This window comes from Xyrauchen texanus, chromosome 34 (genome assembly GCF_025860055.1).
Source record: "Xyrauchen texanus isolate HMW12.3.18 chromosome 34, RBS_HiC_50CHRs, whole genome shotgun sequence".
Lineage (NCBI taxonomy): Eukaryota > Metazoa > Chordata > Actinopteri > Cypriniformes > Catostomidae > Xyrauchen > Xyrauchen texanus.
In genome coordinates this window covers 5243982-5270632 of record NC_068309.1, presented here as the reverse complement: position 1 = coordinate 5270632, position 26651 = coordinate 5243982, and the positions used below count along the sequence as shown (strand labels likewise).

The 26651-nt window shown below is 41.9% G+C and overlaps 2 protein-coding genes across 2 annotated transcripts in view; one reads left to right on the top strand and one right to left on the bottom strand.

Annotated features, from left to right (window-relative positions):
- Window positions 1-12957: 12957 nt before the first annotated feature.
- LOC127627974 (26S proteasome non-ATPase regulatory subunit 5-like) lies at window positions 12958-21441 on the top strand. Its single transcript, XM_052104605.1, has 10 exons — window positions 12958-13139; window positions 14357-14501; window positions 14572-14685; window positions 14846-14974; window positions 16463-16572; window positions 16696-16838; window positions 17650-17841; window positions 18361-18470; window positions 18663-18803; window positions 20947-21441. Exons 1-10 carry the CDS (start codon window positions 12967-12969, stop codon window positions 21202-21204), a joined length of 1515 nt encoding a protein of 504 aa, XP_051960565.1. The 5' UTR covers window positions 12958-12966; the 3' UTR covers window positions 21205-21441.
- A 2318-nt stretch (window positions 21442-23759) lies between these two features.
- The window catches only part of LOC127627346 (lipoxygenase homology domain-containing protein 1-like), a 62040-nt gene continuing 59148 nt past the window's right edge, over window positions 23760-26651 (bottom strand). The window contains exon 42 of the mRNA XM_052103694.1: window positions 23760-25207. Within this exon, the coding sequence (XP_051959654.1) occupies window positions 24727-25207 (481 nt within the window). The 3' untranslated portion in view covers window positions 23760-24726. The remainder of the gene's footprint in view (window positions 25208-26651) is intronic.

Sequence of the window (26651 nt, the reverse complement as noted above, 5' to 3'; positions counted from 1 at the left end):
ACCACACGTTTCCTTTAAAACCATAATGACAGAGTACAGCAGACAGGCGGAGGGAGAGAGAGAGAGAGAGAGAGAGAGAGAGAGTGGGGGAGAGAGAGAGAGAGTGGGGGAGAGAGAGAGAGAGAGAGAGAGAGGGGGAGAGAGAGAGAGAAGCAACCCTTTAAAAAAAGTACCATGGTATTACCCCAGTTTTTTGTACCTGGAGCCATGGTCTTACAATTTTCCAGACACTATCATGATGGTAATAAATAAGGAATTTAATGATTCTATTCAATTCTGATTTCTTAAACGTTATGTTAAAAATTCTTCCTTTTGAAGAAAAAAATTGTAAAGCACTTACAATGGAAGTGAATGGGGCCAACCAGTAACGTTAAAATACTCACTGTTTCAAAAGAACAGCCACAAGACATTTTAAAACAATAGTCGCGTTCACACACAAAGCATTTTCAAGAAAATGTCCCATTTGAAAATACTGGTAAATTTGCTCTGGCAATTTTCCTTAATGCGAAGTTGTATCATCACCTATAAATGTCCTTATTGATTGTATGTGTGACCAGCACATTTGGAACATTTACCAGCAGGGCTGGACTGTTTATCTGGCATACCGGGCATTTTCCCGGTGGGCCGACGCACTTTGGGGACAATCACGGGCGGACTGGCCATCAGGAGAACGGAGGGGTCCGGTGGGTCGGCCACAAAATGGGCCAAATGGGCCGCGATAAGCTAAAAAGAGCCGCCGTGTTATGCAGAAAAGGACAGCAAAAAGGAGAGACGAGTCGAATTGAAATTTTGTGGTAATCAACATTGTCACAAATGCTGTCGATTGATCTTAACTTGTATTGAACCCGGAATATTCTTTTAAAATGAAAAGGGTGTCTAAAACGTTTCACAGAGCCAAAAAGTTAATTTAGTAATTATTTTCAGCTTATCCTTCTGATTCCAGTCTTCGGGCTTCGGGTTCGGGTCTGTGCGTTTAAGATGCAGAATTGCTCTTTTCAGTAAACTCATTGAATGAAGCTTTTCAAGTGGATTCATTAAAATCGTCCAAACTGAGATCTCGTCTGACATGCTGACATACTTCTCTATGACCCAACACACATGAAAAACATTTGTGTTCTTTATTCTTAACACTCGTTCACTTCATATATGTGTATGTGTGTGTGCGGTTTAGCAACTGAAAACTTCTAAGACCTTATAGAGAAAAGTGCCACTGTGCTGACTTACACAACTCAGTGTGAGTGTGTTTTGAGGGGTAGAGACCTGATACTTCCTCTCAAAACTGAGCCCATTGATGAAAAGGAGATTTTTTTTTTTTAAAGTTACAAATTCTTTGGATAGTTTAGGTCAGTGTGTATGGAACGGTATGAGAATCTATCTACAGTGGCAAGAAAAAGTATGTGGAATTTCTGCATTAATTGCTCATAAAATGTGATCTCATGTTCATCAAAGTCACAAGTGTAGACAAACACAATGTGCTTAAGCTAACAACACACACGATTATAATCTTTCATGTCTTTACTGAACACATCCCATTAAACACTCACAGTGATGTGGAAAAAGTAAGTGAACCCTTGGATTTAATAACTGGTCGATCCTTCTTTGTGAGCAATAAATTAGACCTGCACAACGTTTAGAAAGAATTTTGGGCCATTCTTCCTTACAGAACTGCTTCAGCTCAGACATATTCTTATGATGTTTCGATGTTTAGTGTCGTTGTCCTGCTGCATCACTCAACTTCTACCGAGCTTCACCATTGGGAAGATGTTTTCATGTTGGTATGCGGTGACCTTTTTAAACATACCATACGTAGTGCTGCGCGTTCTTCCGAAACTATTCAACCTTAGTTTCATCAGTCCACAAAACATTTCCCAGTAGTGTTGTGGAGTGTCAAGATGGCAAACTTCAGGCATGCAGCAATGTTTTTGTTGGAAAACAAATCTATCTGTCTATCCATCCACCCATCCACCCATCTATCTATCTATCTATCTATCTATCTATCTATCTATCTATCTATCTATCTATCTATCTATCTATCTATCTATCTCTCTATCCATCTATCTATCTATCTATCTATCTATCTATCTATCTATCTATCTATCTGTCTATCTATCTATCTATCTATCTATCTATCTATCTATCTATCTATCTATCTATCTATCTGTTTGTCTGTCTATCTATCTATCTATCTATCTATCTATCTATCTATCTATCTATCTATCTATCTATCCGTCTGTCTGTCATCTATCTATCTATCTATCTATCTATCTATCTATCTATCTATCTATCTGTCTGTCTGTCTGTCTGTCTGCCTATCCATCCACCCATCCATCTATCTATCTATCTATCTATCTATCTATCTATCTATCTATCTATCTATCTATCTATCTATCTATCTATCTATCTATCTATCTATCTATCTATCTATCTATCTATCTATCTGTTTGTCTGTCTATCATCTATCTATCTATCTATCTATCTATCTATCTATCTATCTATCTATCTATCTATCTATCTATCTGTCTGTCTGTCTGTCTGTCTGTCTGTCTGTCTATCTATTTATCTACCCATTCATCTGGTCACTCTCAATCATACACAGTGTGATGGTTTAATCATAATGCTTGATTAATCTTAATCAAATTAACTAATAAACATTCATAAAATTAAACAAAAAAGCTTTTTGATCCGAATCAGTGGACTCTTTTTCTCTCTCTCTCTCTCTCCACAGAGCAGGAAACTCAAATCAAGCTAACACAACATGCCAAAACACAAAAACAAAGCCAATCAAAAGTCAAATAAAGCTGGCCAGTCAGAGAAATATAAATAAAATGAGCCAATCAGAGAAGCATAAATAGTTTTGCAGCAGTGACACAGTAAGCCTCAGTCTGTGAGCCCGAAATAACCGCCCGACCCAGAGCAAAGAAGAGTCCACCCAAATGAGACCAACAAGCACACTGTTCAGATGGCCACAACGGGCGACTATAAGTCCTCAGAGAGGAAATAGACAAAGAGAAACCTGTGAAGGCTTCAAAGGGTGCTCCTAAATATCAAGACATCCAATAGGGATGTTTGTTGATATCTCAATTGTTTCTCCAAGACGGTTTGATAACATTTGTATGAATAGATTTGATACAGTATGGTACTATAACAGTTCAGGTCAGTGTTCTGTGTTGCATAAACTACCCACAAATGTTCTTATAATGCAGATTATGCACTAATCGTGTAATTACAGTAATGACTGTATGTGCACTTAACTGATGGTAAAGCTGTAATCCAAAAGAAATGAGATGTAAAAAAACAGCAACAATTTCAGTCCTATTTCCATAATGTGTGTGAATGTGTGTTTGTGTGTATTTGGGTACTGGGACTGTAAAGTCTTTCAGAAAAGAAGGTGGGTCTTTGCCTTTTATTTTTGCTCTTGGATTGAGGTTAATCTGTGAGTGTGTGTGTGTGTGTGTGTGTGTGTGTGTGTGTGTGTGTGTGTGTGTGTGTGTGTGTGTGTGTGTGTGTGGAATCTCAGTTTACCTCAGAGGAACAGGGAGGCTATTGATGACTTGCTCAGTAACTCACAAACACACACTGAAAAGTACAGGTCTGTATATGCAGAACTTTGCATGTGTGCTTGTGTATACTGCAAAAATAATAATAATAATAATAATAATAATAATAAATAAATCTTTATCTTTATGTTTTGTTTCCAGTAGAAATATCTCAACATCTTTAAAACAAGATACATTTTCTTGAGATGCAAAATTGCGTGAGATAAAGAGAATATAACTTGAATTAAATACATTTTTCATCAAATTTTAATCATAAATCTAACAACATTATAGCCACATCCACACATCTGTGTTTTTGGCTGAAAACGCATTGATTTTGCTAAGTTTACGCCTCTCATCCACACTGATACACCGATTCCCCACTACCAAACACTGGGGCCACATCCCCATTAATCCATTACATTTTTAAAACTCCATTTTCTAAAGTATGTTGTTATGGAGAGTGTTTTCAGTGGAGGAAAATGCCATTTTATTGTAGATGGGAGGCATAAACGTAGTTACAGTAGTATATGTTTCAAGAAAATAAACGTAACCTCATGAGACCCGAGCACGACTGCTGTGTGCATTTTAAATTCCCCTTTTTGACTTGTAACTAGTAGCCCATAAGAAACATGCCAAAAAAAGAAAACATTTTTAGACCAAATTGTGTTCCTGAAAATGAATGTACACATATGGAGACAGTGAGGATAAGTTGTGAAATTTTAAATAATACCAAGCTATAGAAAGTCCCATTTTTGTATTATCAAATTGTTCATTATGTTTCCAGGAGTGTTGGTTATTCATGTTCATGAGAAGCTACAGACATTACATCAAAAATTAGCATAATTAATTCTGATTCAAAGGAATGGCCAGAATCATCCAATCACTGCCAACATGTTAAAATAAAATGATACATTATAAATTGTGAATGTATGTACTGATGATAATTGTCTCATGTCTGTCAAACATGTTGAGTGATCCAGACATCATCTGCAGCATGAAACTGATCTTTTGACCGGATGTTAGGAGTGAACACACTTGGCTGAATAGGAAAGATAAAGTGTTCCCTAATTAGGGAATGACTTATCAAAAGTTGAACCCTTTCAGTCAAAGACACTCTAGAGTCTCCTGAACGTTTGGTTACGTATGTAACCTCCGTTCCCTGAGGGAGGGAACGACACGTTGTGTCGGAGAAGCGACACTAGGGGTCTCTCTTGAGTGCCGATATCCACCTCTGATCTATGAAAAAAGGCCAATGAGAGTTGGCAGCCAGTATTTGCATGTCCCGCCCCCGGACATACGGGTATTTAAGCGGCGCAAATACGGGAGTTCATTCAGGATTTTTCTGAGGAGCCGGAAATGGTCCGGCCACAACAGTGGCTCGGTTCAGCGACATGGCGGAGGAAAGACACAACGTGTCGTTCCCTCCCTCGGGGAACGGAGGTTACATACGTAACCAAACGTTCCCCTTCTGTCGATCTCTCCACGTTGTGTCGGAGAAGCGACACTAGGGGACCCATTCCAATCTTGCCACGTGCTGAACCGTGTACGTGGACTGCCGATACAGAGGCGGGCAGGGATTCATCCAGTGCCGCGCATCATCTGTACCTGGCTGCACGTACCCTTCTCCAATGCCCCATACGAACATCGGGATCCTTCTAGTTACCCTGAGAGGGGAACAAGGCGATGTTTGCCAACATGGGAACGGGCCAGCCTGGCTGGGCCTCTTTTCTCTCTATGTTTCTCGCATAGAGCAATCACGGCCGGGCCCTTACACGCATATAGGGAAGGGGTCTTACCCAGACCCTGCGGAGACCACACCTGCCCTTTTTCTTGGGGAGGAAAAGTGGTAGACACGTCCACACGGCCGTCTTAGGACTCGTGTGGAAAGTATGGTGCGGTGGTAGATCCAGCCTTGAAAGGGGGAGTTGCTACAGCACGGCGACCGGGCAGCTGTAACTGCCTAAGGGAGACACGGGGTCCGCTCGTAAGGGGACAGAACCGTGGAAATACATACAGGGGAGTCCGAGCAGGAGGCCTTACCTGTGGAGCACCTATACCAGTACAGGGTAGCCATCAGGGTACCCGCAGTGGCTTGGGTCGGCGAGTTCCTCCGCTGAACCGCGGACCCGGAGGGCTGGGGAGGAATCGACCAGGGTCCCGACTCGGAGTGGGGCGCCCTGGGAAAAAAGGCGCACTACTTAACCTTGACGTCAGGAAAAGGTTGCAGGGCACAAGCGATCCACCCGGCTGGTCAGTCTACGTGTTACCGAGTTCTACGGGCTCGGACCTGAGAAAACACGAGACGCAACTGACTCAACGCGGAGGTTGTAAAACCTCGCGAAGGTGTTGGGTGTTGCCCAACCCGTGGCTCTACAGATGTCTGCTAGGGAGGTGCCCTTGGCCAGTGCCCACGAGGACGCAACACCCCTTGTTGAGTGAGCTCGGACCCGCAAGGGTAGGGGCACGGCCTGGGTGTGATAAGCCAGTGTGATGGCGTCAACAACCCAGTGGGCGAGCCTCTGTTTGGAGACGGCATTCCCTTTCTGCCGTCCCCCAAAGCAGACAAAGAGCTGCTCAGAGCGTCTGGTGCTCTGTGTGCAGTCCAGGTAAATGCGCAGGGCGCGCACTGGACATAGCAATGAAAGGGCTGGGTCTGCCTCCTCCCGGGGCAGCGCTTGCAGGTTCACTACCTGATCTCGGAATGGTGTGGTAGGAACCTTGGGCACATAGCCCGGTCGCGGCCTTAGGATCACAGACGTATCCGCCGGACCGAACTCCAGGCAAGTGTCGCTGACAGAGAACGCTTGCAGGTCCCCGACCCTCTTGATAGAGGCGAGTGCGATCAGCAGGGCCGTCTTAAGAGAGAGGGCCCTGAGTCCAATTGATTCAAGCGGCTCGAAGGGTGGTCTCTGGAGTCTTGCCAAGACTACCGAGAGATCCCAGGAGGGAACTAGGCCTGGCCGGGAGGGATTCCACCTCCGGGCGCCTCTCAGGAACCTGACTTGCCGTCTACAGGATCGTGGTGGGCGGCAATGGCGGCAACATACACCTTGAGGGTGGACGGGGACAGCCTCCTGTCCAGCCTCTTCTGTAGGAACAGGAGCACTGACTTGATCGCGCATCTCTGCGGGTCTTCGGTTCGGGAAGAACACCAATCTGCGAATGAGCGCCACTTTAGGGCATAAAGGTGCCTGGTAGAGGGGGCTCTGGCTTGGTTGATTGTATTCACAACGGTCGACGGTAAGCCGGCTAGCTCTTCCGCATCCCGTCCAGGGACCAGACGTGGAGGTTCCAGAGGTCTGGGCGCGGGTGCCAGAGCGTGCCCCGTCCCTGAGAGAGGAGGTCCTTTCTCAGGAGAATTTGCCAGGGAGGAGCTGTCGCGAGAAGTCTGAGTTCCAAGAACCAAGTCCGAGTGGGCCAGTAGGGGGCCACTAACGTGACTTGCTCCTCGTCCTCCCTGACCTTGCACAGCACCGGTGCAAGAAGGCTCACTGGGGAAATGCGCGTGCTAGCCCAGTGCCAGCTGTCTGTCCCGAGGGGAGCCTCTGTTAGGGCGTACCAGAGCGGGCAGTGGGAGGTTTCCTGGGAGGCAAACAGGTCCACCTGGGCCTTGCCAAACCGCTCCCAAATCAGCTGGACCGACTGGGGTGAAGCCTCCACTCCCGCCGGGCAGGCGTTGTCGTGATAGCGCGTCCGCTACGACGTTGAGCTTGCCGGGGATGTGAGTGGCACGCAGCGACTTGAGTTGCTGCTGGCTCCATAGGAGGAGACGGCGGGCAAGTTGTGACATGTGGCGGGAGCGTACGCCGCCTTGGCGATTTATGTACGCCACCACCGTGGTTCTGTCCGATCTCACAAGGACGTGTTTGTCCCGAACTAACGGGAGGAACTTCCTGAGAGCAAGAAGGACGGTCAGCAACTCCAGGCAGTTGATGTGCCAACGCAGCGGGCCCCTTTCCAATGGCCCGCTGCTGCGTGCCTGCTGCACATTGCACCCCACCCGGACCGGGAGGCGTCGGTTGTGACCAAAACGCGTCGGGACACCTGCTGCAGGGGCACTCCTGCCCGTAAAAAGCAGAGGTCTGTCCAGGGTCGGAGTGTTTTGAGGCAGGCGGGGGTGATCCTTACCCGATGCGTGCCGTGGTGCCATGCTTGTCTCGGGATTTGAGTCTGGAGCCACTTGCTGGAGTGGTCTCATATGCATCGACCCCAGTGGCGCGACCGCCGCGGAGGACGCCATATGCCCCAGGAGCATCTGGAAAAGTTTTAGAGGGACCACTGTGCCTGGCTTGAAGGAAGCGAGGCAGTCCAGCACCGACTGAGCACGCTCGCTCGTGAGACGTGCTGTCATCGAGACTGAGTCTAACTCCAACCCGAGAAAAGAGATGCTCTGAATCGGAGTGAGCTTGCTCTTTTCCCAGTTGACCTGAAGCCCCAAGCGGCTGAGGTGCCGAAGCACCTGGTCTCTGTGTGTGCATAGTAACTTTCGAGAGTGTGCTAGGATGAGCCAGTCGTCGAGGTAGTTGAGAATGTGGATGCCGGCTACTTGTAGCCGGGCCCCTCTGTGACCTTCGTGAAGACACGAGGGGACAGAGACAGGCCGAAGGGGAGGACTTTGTACTGAAACGCCTGGCCGTCGAACGCGAACCGTAAGAAGGGTCGGTGTCGCGGCAGAATTGAGACGTGGAAGTACGCGTCCTTCAGGTCTACCGCTGCGAACCAATCTAGATGCTGAACACCAGCCAGAATATTTCTCTGCGTGAGTATTTTGAACGGGAGTTTTAACAAGGCCCGATTGAAAACTCGCAGGTACAGGATTGGTCGTGAAGCCGCCTTTCTTGGGTACAATGAAGTAAGGGCTGTAGAAACCCTTCCTCATTTCGGTTGGAGGGACAGGCTCTACCGCGCCCTTGGCTAAGAGGGTCGCGATTTCCGTGCGCAGGGAACTGGCATGCTCGCCGTGTACTGTGGAAAGCGGACGCCCTGAAGGGGGCGGAGCCGGGCAAACTGAATTGCATAACCGAAGTCGAATGGTCCGGTGCAGCCAGCGTGACGCGTTGGGAAGCGAAAACCACGCTTCCCAGCTCTGCGCTTAGGGGCACCAAAGGGACGCAGTATTTTGGACGTACCTGGCGGGGCCTCGCAGCGGGCGGAACAGGTAATGCAGCGTCGGGCGGCTTCGTTGCGGCCTGAGGCTGAGGTGCTGAGAATAGACTCAAAGCACTTACCTTGCTCGCGCGCCCGGCAGGGGCGGGTTCGTGACTGAGGAGGAGGTCTGATGTTGGCATCCTCTGGACTCGTCTGAACCGGCCGGCCGGGGGACAGTCGTGGGCAGGCGGAAGGCGGGATTGCCGCGTCCGGTGTACCGGGACTGTCGTAATCTGAAAGCAGATTGCCGTGAGAACGGCATTTGCGGGCCAGGTGACCCAGAGGCAAAGGAAATAGCTCTTTTATTGAGAATGTGGGTACCACAGCCCCCGTCAGGGGGTGTGGCAAATGAAAAAACAGCCCTATCGACCTGGGGAATCGCCCCGTATCCGTGGCGTTCTCCGCCGTCGAGGGTGGTGAGAGTGGAGCGGGTGGCACCTAGACGAGCGGAGAGCAGGGCTCTCCACGTAGACGTCAGCTCGTCATGCACTTCCGGGAAAAACGGGACCGGGGGGATGCGAACGGCGTGCTGCCCCCAGGAACCAGTCATCCAACCGTGAAGGCTGTGGGGAGGATGGAGGGTTCCAATCCAACCCCACGCTCACGGCGGCCCGGGAAAGCATGTCAGACATCTGAGCGTCAGCCTCAGCCTGGGCCTGCTGGCCCGAAGGCGGCAGTCCAGGGGAGTCCTCGGCATCAGACATCACACTCTCCTATGCAGCAGCGAGCTCATCTGCTTCGGGCTCGGAGGATAGACAGCCGGGCCGTGAGGCGAAGCCGCTATCGCAGCGAAGCGAGACGGGACCAGCGAGCGTGTCGGGAACGGGAGGTTTGCGGGGGCTACCCGGCGAAACTGCACCCGCCTCAAATCGCCTCCAGCGCCAACCGCATCGCCCTCAATCCTGTGGGAAGAAGGAGCAATGCGGATGCAGCTGGGGTGGCTTGCTCTCTGTTGAAAGCAAGCCGCGACCGCAACGTGGTCATGGTCATGTTCTCGCAGTGAGAACATGAGCCATCCACAAACGCCGCCTCAGTGTGATCGCGGCCCAAACACACGAGACAGCACCTGTGGCCGTCTGAAGCGGAGAGCACTCTACCGCATCCAGGAACAACACAGGGGCGGAAGGGCATCTTGAAAAAGACGCGTCCTGAAAAGGACGTTCAACGCCACTATGTTTTGCTCTTTTAGAGAAATTCACTCTTTTAAGGGAAATAACTCTTTTAATACACAGTATGTGTGTGTGTCTGCGCTGTCGAGCTCAGGGCAACAATGCACGCCGTGCAAAGTAGGAGAAAGCCGCTGTTGTGCGCCGTCAAATCCAACAGCATGCAGATCGTCAGAGGAAACAGGAACGTAATAGTGGTGTGTAACTCGCAGCAAACTGCAGACAGACCATCGGCTCCGAAAAAATTTTCTGAATGAACTCCCGTATTTGCGCCGCTTAAATACCCGTATGTCCGGGGGCGGGACATGAAAATACTGGCTGCCAACTCTCATTGGCCTTTTTTCATAGATCAGATGTGGATATCGGCGCTCAAGAGAGACCCCTAGTGTCGCTTCTCCGACACAACGTGGAGAGAGCGACAGAAGGGGAACTGAGATTAAATTACATTTTAATTATGCATAGTCTATAGCGAAGCCAAAACATAACAGGGTCCCAGGAAGTTAAATTTTTGCTACTTAAATTTTTTTTCTCCATTGAGTAGAATATATTTGTGTGTTTAAGTTTACTTTCTCTGCTCAATTTTAAAATGATGCTACTGTACATGAACATACAGAGTCTTTGTAAAGGGTGAGAGTGATTTTGATCAATAAGGCCACTGATTTCAACGGCTCCAAAATGGTTCTTCCACAGACATGGTGTGAGATGTTTTGATCTGTATGTAAACAGGAGTATCCCACCCATAATGAATGCTTCATTAAAATGTGGTGTTTGCTAAGGTCAGTTTCACTATTACTATTGCTTCTTAGTGTTAGGAATCTGCTATGAACTATGAGTGACACCTGTAATTGTGCAGATAGAGATTGTATATTGAATTGAATAGAAAATGTGGATGAAACATGTGCCATTATAAGACATTCCCCTGGTGAAGATGTTCTGTGGATGGGCACCTCTGCGGCTGGAACTAAATGGACCTGCCAGTGTGGAATAATACACAATAATCCTGGAATTATCTACAGGCGCTGGGCCTGCGTTCCCGCAGCCAAACAGGGATTACTGCTCAATTCACAGCTATGAGTTGGCACGCACCCTACGACACTCACAGAGTCCACAAATGCTGATATTAAGCGACGTGACCTCACATAAGCATATGCAAGATACATCTGACTAAATTAAAAGAACCATGGTATTACCATATGCATTGTATACCTTTTCTAGACATGTAACTATAGGAGTAACGTGGTATTATTTGAAGCACATTGGAGTACCGTGATAATATCGTGCTACATAGACATGTTAAACATTCAGTACCATAGTATTGCCATCTGATACCATGGTACCACCACAGCCCTTTATTGTAAGGCTTTCTTGCAGAAACAAAATGCTTGAGAAATAGAAAAGGTGGGTAAAAATTCAAGATGGAGCACTAGACAAACCAGAGAGAGAGAGAGAACCTTTTATTAAGGACAAATGCAAAGAGTTGTCAATAACAAATCCCATTTTAAAATGAATAAATGAAGACAAGAAAGCAAGACCCAATGGCGTCCTCTACTGGATGACACAGGGGAGAAAAGTCACAAAACAAATTAAAGGAATATTCTGGGTTCAATACAAGTTAAGCTAAATCAACAGCATTTATGATATAATGTTGAAAATAATTTCGACTCGTCCCTCCTTTCCGTTAAATAAGGCAAAAATCGAAGTGAGGCACTTACAATGGAAGTGAATGGGGCCAATTTTTTGAGGGATTAAAATGCAGATATGTGAAGCTTAAGCACTTAAATTCTTCTGTTAAACTAGAGTGTACTTTGAGAAATAACAAATTATTGTTTTTTAAAGTCGTTTTAGTGTTTAAAGCGTTGCGTCTTCATGGCAACGACGTATTTTGCCATTTTCCGATTGGCCCCATTCACTTCCAACGCAAGCGCCTCACTGTAACCCGGATTTTATAAAAAAAAAATATTTTTTAAAGAAAAAGAGAGATGAGTCCAAATTAATTTTTGTGGTAATCAACATTATGCCAAATGCTGTCGATTGAGCTTGACTTGTATTGAACCCGGAATATCCCTTTAAGGAAAACAAAAGGGAAAACCCATATATAAGAGTCTTAACAAATAACGACTGAGTTCACACAAAAATACTAATTCTGTCATCGCTTACCCTCAGATTTTGACGAATGTTGACACTGCTTTTTTCCGCACAATGAAAGTGAATGGTGACTGAGGCTGTGAGTCCCTAACATTCTGCCTCCTTGTGTTCCACGGCATTCCAACAATAGGGATCAAGGTGATCCCTTGAAAGCTATAAAAGTATGCATTAACATATTAACGCCGGACGGTTTGAATATGTAAAGAAATTTTGCAGGTTCAGCTCAACGGACAGTATTAGTGGCATAACATTGATTACCACAAAAAATAATTTTGACTTGCCCCTCCTTTTCTTAAAATAAAACAAATGTTTACAGTAAGGAACTTACAATGGAAGTGAATGGGGCCAGTCCAAAAACATTCAAATACACACGGTTTAAAAAGTAGGCTATAGCCACAATGACATAGGCCTAAACGTTATAAATGTTAACATGGTTTTATTGTGAGAAAACCGCTTACTAACTTTATCTGTGTAAAGTTATATCAGTATTACAACTTCTTTAGATAGATATGGTTAAATCATTTAAACACATATAATGTTGTTTACATGTATTTTAACGTTTGTGGACTGGCCCCATTCACTTCCATTGTAAGTTCTTCACTCTAACCACGATTTTTGCTTCTTCTTTTTTTCTTGAAGTAAACTAGATACAAGTCGAAATAGGTTTTTATGATAATTTAGCCGTAAATGATGTGGATTGAGCTTAAACCTAATTGAAGCCGGAACATTCATATTTGTTTGAAAGCTCACATGCAAACAGACATATGAGACTCCTCAGATAATATCATGCGTTTGTCGTGGATGTATTTTGGTTTTACTTGATAAAGCAACACTCTGGTGGGTTTACACGGTGTGCCTGATCAAAATAAAAGCTATTATCTCTAGTTTCATTTGTGACGCTTGAGTTCGAAACGTGCCACGAGCACGTTTTCCGCCATCCGGTCACGTGACACAAACAATTGAGCATCATGGCGGCGCCTATAGAAAGTCTGTTGAATGAAGTCTGTGGATCAGAGGAGCCGATCGAGGAGCTGAAGAACCTCCGGACCGCCGTTTTAGCGACGCCCGTGAGCGGCTTGAGGGAGGTGGTGTCTGGAGCCCGACTGGAGATCTTATTCGGGCTTTTGAACACGAATGACAAGTGAGTGTTGACATTGCTGAGTCAAGAGACACAATACACACTACAGGCTGCTCTGTCAGTAAAACTTGTAAAATGATTTACTTTATGTACAGAAGTGTTAAATATCCCGGGTTCAATACAAGTTATGCTCAACCGACAGCATTTGTGGCATAGTATTAATTAACAATTTCGACTGGTTCCTCCTTATCGAAAGCAAAAGTCGTGGTAACAGTGAGGCACTTGCAATGGAAGTGAATGGGGCCACTTTTTGGAGGGTTTAAAGGCAGAAATGTGAAGCTTATAATTTTTTAAAAGCACTAACAATAGTTTTTAGGTTAAAACTTGTGTATTATTTGAGCTGTAAAGTTGTTTAAATCGTCGTTTACATGGATTAATGGTTTATGGCAGTAGGTTGTCATGGCAACAACGTTGTAAAACTGGATCTACATTTATACAGAAAGGATAAGTAATTGGTTTTATCAAGCTAAAGTCATGTTATTATATGTCTTGTGGTTATACTTTTGAAACAGTCTGTATTTTAATGTTTACGGATTGACCCTTATTCACTTATTGTATCACTATAATTGTGAATTTTGCTTTTATTTATTTTTTAAGATCAATATTATAAACAAATTTGGTCGATTGAGCTAAACTTGTATTGATCCTGGGATATTCCTTTTAATTTGGTCCAAGTCAGAAGTTCATCCACCTAGAAAAGTAGTCCCACATCAAAATAACAGACTTTAGACTTTACAGATCAAATCACAAACTTTTTTGACTAAATAATTGTATTGTATAAGTAACAAAAATATCATCTTCAAATATCTGCTTTTAAACCCTCTGATACACTTGCCCCAAAACACACTCTTAGAGGGTCGAAATGGTCATTAAAATGAAATTCTGTCTGTTTTTGGTGCAAAAACCTTGGCTTACATTAGTGGACTTCAGGTAAAATAAATAAAGTGCTTTAAAACATTACAGTTGAAATTGATGCACATCTTATATCCTTCTGTATAATCAAAACAAACTGATATTCATTTGATGGTTTCAAAAAAGGTCAGTGTATTGTATGAATCACCTGATGTGTACGTGTTGTGTGTCATACTTTATGAAGCTGTCTGGCTGGGTTATATGGTCAATGTGTGTGTGTGTGTGTGTGTGTGTGTGTGTGTGTGTGTGTGTGTGTGTGTGTGTGTGTCTGTGTGTGTGTGTGTGTGTGTGTGTGTGTGTGTTCACAGAGAGCAGATTGAGGTGTGTGTGGAAATCCTGAATCGTGTTCTGCAGGCATTAGAACCCATCCAGCTGGCTCAGCACTACAAGGCAGCGCTCCAGAGTGGACTGAACCATCCTGATGACTCTGTCAAAGTGCTCACCCTCTCACAGGTCAGTAGTACAGTCAATTCACTCTATCCATCTATCCAACAGGCCATCTCACTCTGTGTTTTGTTCATAGATCGGGCGTGTGGTTGGTCATACGGATGGAGTGAATTCAATTCTGAACAGTGTTGAAATCTTGCGTGATGTGATTCAGTGCATCAGCGTTGAACGTATCGCTGTGGCCAAAGAGGTACTGACACACACTCATCGGTAACATTGGTAACACTACTAAATAAACCATAACCAATTTAGTAAAAATAAACATTGCCATTTTTTTCCCTGCATGGACTGATTTTGTTATTATTTACATTTAGTCTTTTCATGTGGTTTGTTGTGAATTTTTCCGCCAGGCGATAGCTGCCCTGAGTAAACTCAGTAAAACAAAGGCAGGGCTTGACACTCTGTTCCGCTCTGATTTGCTGAACAAACTCAAGGAAGTGATGACCACCAGTGACAGCATTAGATACAGAGTGTATGAGGTATGTCAGACAATTTATGGATGAAAAGAAGCTACATTTACTGGGCATTACAGGACAGGATGCGATCTAGTCAAATAATGTCAAGAACTGCTATTAAAGATCTCCTGTTATGGTTTTTAAATATGACCTTTCATGTAGTGTGTTATAAAGCTGTTTGTGAATGTAAAAAATTCAAAGCAAAGTTTCAAAAATCAAAGTGCACGACAAATAGTGTTATCGACTCCCAAAAGAAAGAACTGATTCTGAACACCTGAAACGAGTCATTAGTAATTCCAGACTTACTTCCTGTAGTAACCTATGTAATTTGGTAACAAAAAACCCACCTCTGGTGTTCATTGGCTGCTCCCGAACAGCTTTGACCCACCCTCAAACACTCTACTAAGCGGTAGACTAATCACAACAGACTGGGACATCTGACCAATCAGAGCAGAGTAAACTCTCTGAAAGGAGGAGTTTAGAATGAACGCTTAAGAACGGATCATTGAATGAGTCATTTTTGACACTGGGGAAAAAGGAAATGCTGAAATTGAAATTATGAGCAAATTTAAGTGTATTTTGACCTTATATGCATGTAAATCTATTGTATGACACCTTTAAAACAAAATTAGGCACATTTAAAAACCATAATAGGTGCTCTTTAAATCTAAAATACTCGAATTAATCAGAATGCGATTCTGGTTTAGATTCGATATCGGTTCATATGAGTATATTTCTGTTATAATCTCTCCCAGCTAATGCTGTTAATTATACAGGAGACCTTCTAGCTAAGTACATTACAAAAATATACATTTTACAAATGAGATTTATTTGTTTTTCATCATTTTAGTCACATTTAAGCTTTTTAAATATGTACAAATAAATGTATTCCATTAATAAATATTACATTATATTGCATATTTCATGTTTATTGTTTAATTACATAATTTGTACTATTTACAAGTATTTACATTGATTTGTTGAACGCATGCTAAAAATTGGTACTGTCTCTTTAAGAAAACCGTCAGTTCTGCGAAGAGCGTCTGTAAATGCGCGCATATTAACATGAAAGGGCTCGAATGGCTTCTTGAGTGCATCTGTGCTATTCGTGATTACATTTAAATGTTAGTTTTGTTATTTTTGATCACTAAAGAAGAGAAAGGGTGTTAAAAGAGACATTGTGTAAGGACACACATTACACGGAACGAGTCAACCCCAAGTTTTACTCTTTAACACGCAGTAAAACCATTCTGAATTCATTAATATACTCAATCACTGGTGAGTGAAATCTGAACATTTGCCAGACAGCGGCGAATCATAGACCAAGTCTAAGTTCTCAATATCAAGATAATTCAACTAAAGATTGCGACGCATTTGAAAATGTATTTTTATTTTTTTTACCCATGTCCTAATCGAAATCAGAACCGAATCAAGAGATTCTCAATCGGAATTTAATCGAAATGGGAAATCTGTATCTATACTCAGCCCTTTCTTTCTGTTCTGTGTGTGCAGTTGATTGTAGAGGTGTCTACAGCGTCTCCGGTTTCTCTGGGCTACTGCGCCAACAGCAGTTTGATCTCACAGTTGCTTGAAGAACTGACCGGAGATGATGTGTTGGTCAGGTAACAATCACACACGCATAGATATAATATGCTAACGCAATACAAAACACACCTGTATGCCACCAGTGATAAATACACAGTTGCAAACTCTCTCTCACTAGTTCTCTCTGTCTTTTCTCTCAGAGCGACCGCTATTGAGATGGTCACCAATCTGGCTCAAAGTCAACATGGCCGTCAATATCTGTCACAGCAAGGGATCATGGATCAAATCTCAAACATGATAATCGCTGCAGAATCGGATCCCTTCTCAAACCTTTACCTGCCAGGTGTGACTCTGTGTATGAGCATTTTAATTATTTTATTTCCCTTAATTCCTAATTCTGCATAACGTGGTGGCTCATTTTAGCTTATCACGGCTGGCCCGCTCGGTTCCCCCGATTGCCAGTCCGCCCCTGATCGGCCCCAAAGTGCGTTGGCCCACCGGGAAAATGCCCGGTATGCCAGATTACCAGTCCATCCCTGCTTGAAGTCCACTTACAAATCGTTAGAGAATTAGAGAATCGTGGCAAACAAAGCCCACCAAAAGAGCTCTGCAGTGACTGCCCACTTATAATCAACAACAATTAAATCAATTACATCATTCGAAATGCCTCACGTGTTTGGAGTTCATTCCATCATTAAAGATGTTAAGTACAAAGTCTTGAACTTTTATAGTCTTTTTTTCCAATTTACAAAATACTTTTTTTGCATCAAATGAAAGTGAAACTGTAATGTTATGATTCAAATCGCAGCTGGTTTATGAAGGTTTTCATGAAATTCCTATGGAACAAATTAATGGGAAACATACTTCCGGAACTAAGATGGCTGAAAAAAGTGGGCGGGCACCTTTTGACTCTATAACTGGCTGTTGATCTGTAAATAGGGGCGTATATATGTTAATGAGCATAGTTGTGATGTCATAACCATGATGATTCCAGAGTAATTGTATGCAGCTTAATTTCAATATGTGGACTGGGGAGAGAGTTTTGAGTTGTGAATGTTAAAATAGTTTTACATGGAACAAACTTTTTCATGACTGTTTTTTTTATGATATTAATATTGTAACATACCTCATAACTTCTGCTTGTGTTTGCTCAGGACTGGTGAAGTTCTTCGGGAGTCTTGCGATCATGGACAGCCCTCAGCAGGTGTGTGAGAAGTACCCAGTATTTCTTGAGGTGGTCTTCAACATGGTAATGAACCATGACCCCACATTGACCCCTGTCGCCTTGGATACGCTCGGTGTACTGGGGAGGACTGTGGAGGGTAAACAGGTTCTGCATAAAACAGGTAACTGTGAGTTTGTCTATGTATTCAAGGCCATTTCTGTGACGATTTGGGATTTTACATTGAGTTATGTCGAGTTTACACTAAACGATTTTAGGCCCGATTTTCGCTCGTCCAACATGTTTTGTGGAGATCGCCAACAAAAGCCTGAAATCGTAGGCAAATTGGACTTCGCTCCCATGAGCGACGAACGCAATGTATGAACTATCAAAGATGCGATCTGAGAGAAGCAGCGAGACATCTGGGATGTTACATATCTGGACCTGTCGTATCACTTCTCGCGTGTACTCTCTGTTGTGAAAAGTAATTTGGAGTCCAGGCAGAGTCGTCGGGGATTTGTCAATAGTGAAATGTTTTGTAATGTGTTCACCCCTGTCGCCGATTCCTCGTGTAATTTCAAAACGCCACGACTTCCATGATTTCCACGATCCTACGTCTTTGAAAGTCGTGTAGTGTGTAAGAGGCATTAGGGGCTTGTGGCATGTTTTCTATTACGGTCTCTAAGTAATCAATCTATTACAGGTGAGAAGTTCACTTCTGTGTTAAAGAGAATCAATACAGTCGCCTCTGAGGGAACCAATGAACTCCGAGTCCGGTGTTTGGACGCACTGGCTCAACTTCTCACATTACCTGTAAGTGTGTTTTCTGTTCAGTTGAATCAGTAAAAGGATTTATGGTCAAATTTTGACCATTGCATTTACCTTCGGATTTGTCTGTGAAGCTTTGAAAGGAAACATGTTCATTGATTATATAAATATTTGTGGTTTGTGTGTAGATTTGTTTGTGTAAGGACTGTTTTATGGATTTGTTTGTTTTGTCTGTAGGTGGAACAGCAGACGGATGACCTCTTACTGTTGACGGAGTCGTGGTTTAAATGTCTGAACTCTCAGCCAATGGCGATGATCCAAAATATAAGCATGCAACCTTTCTCTGAGCTCCACTGCAGCGCACTACGGATCTTTACTGTAAGAGTGTGTGTGTGTGTGTGTGTGTGTGTGTGTGTGTACTGTATATGTATTTGTCTGTGTTTTATAACTAAGGATGGTAATCATAATACATTTAATGAATCTGATTCCTCTTAATGGTGTTTATTCCTTAGTGGTTTCACTAACGATTCTTTCTTTTGAGGGATACATATTTTGAAATAAGAAGTGCCGTTTTTATTTTTATTATGCCTCAAAAGTCCAGGCATATCTGCCCTGCCTCATTCCTTAAATTTCCCAAAACCCGACATTATCTCACTTCCTGCACGTGAAGCCTCGTGCTCATGTGGAGGAGTCAAGTACTGTATAAAACTGGGCTTTAGAGTCATTCGTTCGGGATTCTGGAACCACACTATTTGGGTCACGCTGTATTTTGCACTTTAGATTCAAAAGAACCAACTCAAAAGAGTCATTCATTTAAAGGGGTCATATAATGGTACATGCACTTTTTCAAGTTGATTGTACTGAAATGTGTGTTGGCTGTGCCTGTACACAACCATCCTATTATGATAAAAATCCATCCAGTGTTTTTGTTTTAATCTCCTTATATATTTTTCCCTGCCTCAAATCGAGCCGTTCGACCTTGTGACATCACGCGGTCGGACGCCCCTCCCAGGATTGTTGATTGACAGCAGTGTTTCAACACAGACCCGCCCTCGCTCGTGAGCGAGCTGTCAATCATAGTCCGTCATCATTGTTGATACACTGGAGCAGAATGGTGCCTAAGCGATTGTGATGTTCTGTTCTTCGGTGTAATAACGAACACAGCAGTCATTTTGATGTTCCTAAATCTGAACCACTGAAGACGCAGTGGCTGAGTTTTGTTTACGATGGGAATATTCCCCACGAGCAACGTCAATGCGTTCATGTTTGCGCGAATCATTTTTCACCAGACTGCTTTGTAAAGGAGGGTCAGTATAAAGCTGGTTTTACTAAGAAGCTGCTGCTGAAAAAAGATTCGGTACCAACTATTTATATTCCCTCTGCACCTCCAGAAGAAGTAAGTGTAACATTTTATTAACCTTTATATTAATCTTTGCAAATCGCTTGCACGCTTCACAATGAATGTGGCTAATGTTTACACTCAGGGTACATTACGGCATGTTTTCCATAACGTTACGACGTTCTCAATATAATTCATAATCCCACGTTTATAATGAACAACGCGTTATGGTTATTGTGTTATTAAAAACTGTGTACGGAGGGGCGGGGTGACCAAAGCTCATTATCATTTAAAGTCATATGCACTGAAACGGCGTGCTGAAAACAGAGCTGTTTTTGAGCAGGTAAAATTAGTGTTTTCTTAAAATACTAATGAGAATTTTTAATAAAAGTATATTACAAAGTTTTCATTTAGACCCTAACGATTCATATTAACTTGTACAAAAATGGCATTATATGACCCCTTTAAGAATCAAGCTACACTGGTCGTGCTGTGTTTTTTACGTTATAGATTCAAAAGAATCAGCTCATAAGAGTCATTCGTTCTGGATTCTGGAACCACACTATTTGGGTCACGCTGTATTTCAAACTTTAGATTCAAAAGAACTGACTCATAACAGTAATTTGTTCGGGAATTGGGCTACTCTGGTTGTGATGCATGTTTCACGTTATAGATTCAAAAGAACCAACTCCTAAGAGTCATTCGTTCAGGAATCAGAATACACTTGTACAAAAGAATGGACTAATAAAAAGTAATCAGTTTCGGAATTGGGCTACAATTGTCGCAATGACTGTTTCAGGTTATTGATTTAGTAGAGGCAGCGCTGCCATTAAATAGCGCTACAGAAAACACTCAGTATTTTAGGACAGTTTTCTGTCCACATCAGCAAATTGAAAAACCATTTAATGAACCGAAAGTCGTGAAAATCATACGGTTTTGGTATGTTTTAAAAAGTGGAACCGATTCCAAATAAGAACTGGTTCTCAGTTCCCAAATCACAAACCTATTTATAATATTCTGGGTCTTATAGTTATTCAAATATGTAAGTCTACGTTGTGTTTCTGTTCAGTTGTCTTAAAAAAACAAAAACAAACTGTTTTCCATTTATACGAGCTCTTGAAACATGTTGTTTAAGAACATGTGAATGAAATGTTGTTCATGGCTTATTATATCATATTTCAGGCCATTGCTTGTCAAGCGTGGGGGCAGCAGCTGATGATGGACACTGCTGGATTTGTGGAGTGGGTGATGGATCGGTCAGTGGGGACTGGTAAAGAAGCCAAGGATTGTAAATATGAGCTGGTGGGGGCACTGTTGAGCACCTCCAGCATTCAGAAGATCTTTGGAGGAGAAAATTACTTAAAGCTGAAGACCTACCTGAAAGAGGGACCTTATTACGTCAATGCTGTGTCTACAGTCACCACAGAGGGAGCCGACTGAGACACGTACATGATCAATCACAATGCTTTTTTTTCATATATACACAAATATGTCCATTTTCAAACCTGTTTTCTACTTTTTCTGTCTAATCCAGATAATCCTTTGAATAGCTACTTTTGGAGCTGTATGAGTTTATTGCACTTAACCCACACACTCACAAACTGTTTATATTCCCAGATGTTGATGCACTAAATTGAATTTGATTCTGTTTGTTTATTTTGTGGCATTAAAGGGTAAAGTTCAGTGCTTTGTTGTATACTATATTTATTCAGTTCTGGTTATTTATAGGCCTCTCATCAGGGTTGGGGGAGCTACTTGGAAACTGTAGCTTCTCAATCTATATAAATACACTGAAGATATTTAAAGGAGAACATATTTAAAAAAATATGTATCATATGATATAGCTTAATTCTGCTAATCAGTTTGCCTGACAGTTCACTCACGGAGCACTTTATTAGGAACGCCTCTACACCTAATTATTCATGCAATCATCTAATCAGCCAATCACGTGGCAGATGTGTAATGCATAACATCAAGCGGTCAGGCGCTTAAGTACATTTTTCACATTAACCAGAATGGGGGAAAAAATGCGATCTGAATTTTTTGACTGTGGCATGATTGTTGGTGCCAGACGGGGCTGGTTTGAGTGATTCAGTAACTGCTGATCTCCTGGGATGTTCATGCACAACAGTCTCTAGAATTTATTCAAAATGGTGCCAAAAACAAGAAACATCCAGTGAGCGTCGGTTCTGTGGACAGAAACGTCTTGTTGATGTGAGGGGTCAACGGAGAATTGCCAGACAGGGTTGAGCTGACAGAAAGGCTACGGTAACACGGATAACCCCTCTGTACTATTGTAGTGAGCAGAATAACATCTCAGAATACACAACACAAACCTTGAAGCCGGATGGGCTACAACAGCAGAAGGCCAGATCAGGCACTTTATTAGGACCATAGGGTTCTAATAAAGTGCTCAGTGAGTGTTTAATTAATTAGGGTAATATTACATAATTACCATGATAACAAGTATATTTGCATATAACTAAAATGTAAAATTGTATATAACTTGGTCAAAATATAGTTCTAGCAAAGTCCCTTTAAGGCAGTGCAGGGCTCTAGTGAATTAGTGACTCATTCATGTTAAAAGTTTAAGGGATAGTTCAGCCAAAAATTTAAATTATCTCATCATTTACTCACCCTCATGCCATCCCAGATGTGTATGACTTTCATTCTTCAGCAGAACACAAATGAAGATTTTTAGAAGAATATTTCAGCTCTTTTGTTCCATACTATGCAAGTGAATGGTGCCAAAGTTTTGAATATCCAAACATCATAAAAGTCGGCATAAAAATAATCCACACGACTCCAGTGGTTAAATCAATGTCTTCATAAGTGATATGATAGGTCAATATCTATGTCCTTTTTCATTACAAATTCTCTTTCCTGATTAGTCAGTCTGCACTTTCACTTTCTTCTTCTTGAGTTTTTGGTGATTCACATTCTTCATGCATACGCCCCCTACTGTGCAGGAAGAAGACTTTCTAGACTTAATTATTGATCTGTTTCTCACCCACACCTGTCATTTCACTTCAGAAAGTATGCATTTAACCACTGGAGTCACATGGATTACATTTATACTGGCTTTATGTTCTTTTAGGAGTGTATAAATCTTGGCACCCATTCACTTTCATTGTATGGACCTACAGAGCTGAGAAATTCTTCTAAAAATCTTAATTTGTGTTAGGCTGAAGAAAGAAAGTCATAAACATCTGGGATGACATGACTGAGTAAATGAGAGAATGCCATATATGTCACTTTCATGAAAGTCTCTTTCTCATTTTTAAGAACCCTCCAAAATGCCTTTAAAGTACAACATCTAATATAATAAAATGATATGTTGGTTGCAAAAATGAATATCATTAGAATACTCCACTTTTAATTGGCTGTCAATGGAGAAAGATCCTTTTTGTTAAAGCACTAATTGGATCATGCTAATCAGCCAAAACTCGATCACTTAGATAGAAAATGCTTTAATATCAACCAGGTCAATTTAAAGCGCCACCAAACGGAATCGCAAAAATAAATATTGTTTACAAAAGCTTTCTGAATACGCCCCCTTCTTCTGTTGATCAACAAACAGATGGCCCCGCCCCAACTCACGCCATTGGTTGAGTCAATGTGATTGTCTCTCTTGATTTGGGGGACACTCGAAACAAAGAGGACTAGTCATAGTGCCACAGAGACACAGTGTTTACAGATTTTAAGAAAATGTATCTATAAATGGCTTACTTATTATGGTTGTCTCTGCATATTAAGTTGGGATAGAAGAAAGTATTTTAACACCTAAAAAAAGTGACATCAGCTTTAAATCACAACAGGCCTCATTCTTGAAAAACCAGCAGAAACAAATGTCTGTGTAATTGTCACTAAACCTACAGGATACTTCTGTTAATTGTCAAATTCAGAACAGGCCAAAGTAAACATTATACGATCATTAAGATGTTTACTTTTGTAAGAAATAAAAAAAAAAAAAGTCATAACTGAAGCAGTGGATTCAGGATTGAGTTTTACTGGACAAATTTAGCAACAAACACATGCACTTCTCAACTTATGTGTTCTCTCATGTGTGTGAGAATTCAGCCTCACAGAGGTAACGATAAGTACAAATTAATAACATTAAAAAACAAACAATGTATTCTTTCACACATCCATAAAATCATTCAAACTTTAAAGGCACATCAGCAACATGTACAGGAAGGTGGCACTCTGGAAGCAGGGAGAGAAGCTGGAATTTTACGGAAAACTCCATCTAAAAAGGTTTTCAAAGTTTTTCTGAGTGATTTGCGAAGCGCTGAGGTGAATCTTGAGGAGTCTCATGATCATAAAACCAGAATCAATCAAAATATTCTGCTGTATTATACAACAATCTGAGCAATGTAAATGGGCTGATGTTTTCCTAATGTATTTTTTAGGAAGGTGGATTAGATTGGCCGGATAAAGATGATGGTGTAAACTCAGTTACTCCTTTAATTGCTACTTCTTTCTCCTGCTCGGTAACGCAGCTGCCATTATGAGGTCAACGAGTGATTATACGAATTCATTCCAGTGGAAAAATGCCTTCAAGATGTTTTGCTGTATATTCAAACCAAATATTAATATTACGTGCTCTCAGAATCCAGGGCACAATCTCTTGATGTCATTTCAATCAGAATTAAAGATGAAGTGTATCATATTTGTGCCACTGCCACTAAACAGAATTGCAAAAATGCCGACTAGGTCGTTCGAATCGCTTGTCAGGGTATATAATAATTTTGATGAAGAACGCACTACTCAGCCATTAGGTATGCAGGTAAGTAGTATAAAGGAATTTCCGAGCATACTTCATCCGGGAATTATCTCATGACTCTAAATTATGACATATTGACAACAACCATGAAAATAATTTTGTCCCGTGGCATTATGATTGATATAATATTGAGCATTAGTAATACTGCTTGGAACGTTGTTTTGGTTGATTTAATGTCAATACTTTGGGTAGATCACACGTTTTATCCTCCCATCTGACTTGTTCTTGTCCAGCCATTTCCCGCACGTGAAGATTGTCGTCACTCCATTGGCCGTGTTCGTAATCTCGATCCTGCTCAGAAGCCAACCAGGACTGAGACCGGAGTTATCGTGTTCCACGCACACTCGGAGCAGGTCGCCCATGTCCAGCAGTTCTAGAATGAACCGGTTCGTCTGGCCGCGCTCAAACAGATTCCGGAACTTCTGGCAGAGTTGCCTTCGACCGGAGTCGCCGTTGGAGCCAAAGACGGTGACGTAGACGTTGGCGTCGGTGCCTGCACCCTTTTCGTCGCCAGTGATGACGATGATCTCGTATTTGACAGGAACGAGGCTTTGGGCCTTGCTAGCAAAACTCTCGATGAATTTGGTGCACTCGAAGGTCTGGAACTCATCTCGTTTCGAGGACAGAGGGATTGTGGTGTTACAACAAAAGATATACCTTAACAAAAAAGAAAGGGATTATTGGGTGGTAAGTGTGATAGTTACCTGAGGTGTAAACCATGATATAATCTTAATCTGCATGTGTGTACGTGGCTTAAGTTTTACAGCCTTGTCACACTAAGAGCAAATGTTAGTGGCGACTGGGTCTGCAACTAACAATTATTTTGCTAATCAATTAATCTAATGAGTATTAGAACGATTATTCGACTTTCTTCGATTATTGCACTGATTAATCATTAGCTCTTAACCGATTATTCTGCTTGTGTCCCGACTTGTATTAAATGTGCTTACTAACAATATAGAGGAAAAAAATTATCTTTTACAAATACCTCGAAAATACATTCGATCTAATTCGAATTAATTCAGTGAATTAATTAATTCATTAATTCACTGAATTAATGGGGGAACATACTTAAAGTTTAATTCAGTAAAAAAATTCACTGCAAAAAATCAAATGGTTATCAAGAGTTTTTGTCTTGTTTTCCATTTAAAAATGTCTAAAAATCCTTAAAACAAGATACATTTAATTGAGAAGCAGCATATAAGATATTTAGACTTGCTTTAAGAGAATGCATCTTAAATATACATCAAGTGTATTTTGTATTTAAGTGTATTTGGTTTTACTTCTGCGAGTGCAGTAAAGACAAAATATATTTATATTCAAGATTTATTCTCTAAAAGCAAGTCTAAATATCTGATAAGCTGCTTCTCAGGTGAATGCATCTTTTTTAAAGGATTTTTAGATATTTTTTAATATTTGTATTATTATTGCGCAAATATTTTAATATTATTTTCAACATTCTCAGAAAACCATTTTTTCTTCTGCAGTAAAGCTGCTAAAAACATGTACGTTGTTTTAAGAGTTTTACATATTTATATCGGAAAACAAGCCAAAACAAAAACAAATCCAAAAAGTATTTTTTTCACCCCCATTATAAAGTTGCCGTGTATAATGGGGGTGAAGACTTCCTCTCTCACTTTTCTGTTCACTTCAATCCATCTTTAACTCACAAAAAAACAAAAACTCTCTCTTATTAATGAAGCTGCATATTGCCAATTGTCTTCATGATAAGAAATGCACAGTGACATGTATTATGATTCAATAAGTCGAGAGCAATCATGTTATAATCTAGCTGCATTAAGCGTGTGCTCGAGGGACGAGCGTCCCGCCACAGAGTGAACTTTAATAAAGCTAACGCATTAAATATAACTGCATTAAAGATGTAAACTCGGGCTTTCCTTTAAAGAGCTCTGACTCCACAACAATTGATCTTTTATGTGTCAATAAGATGATGCTCATTATTTCTTTGCCCAGATCTATTAAAATTCACACAAAAGATTTACTTCAATAATCCTCTACTATGACGAACATGTCTTCAATTACTGAGTATTTATTTGTGTGGCTTAAAGTAAAAAATTTAATTTAATGTAACAGTCTTGAA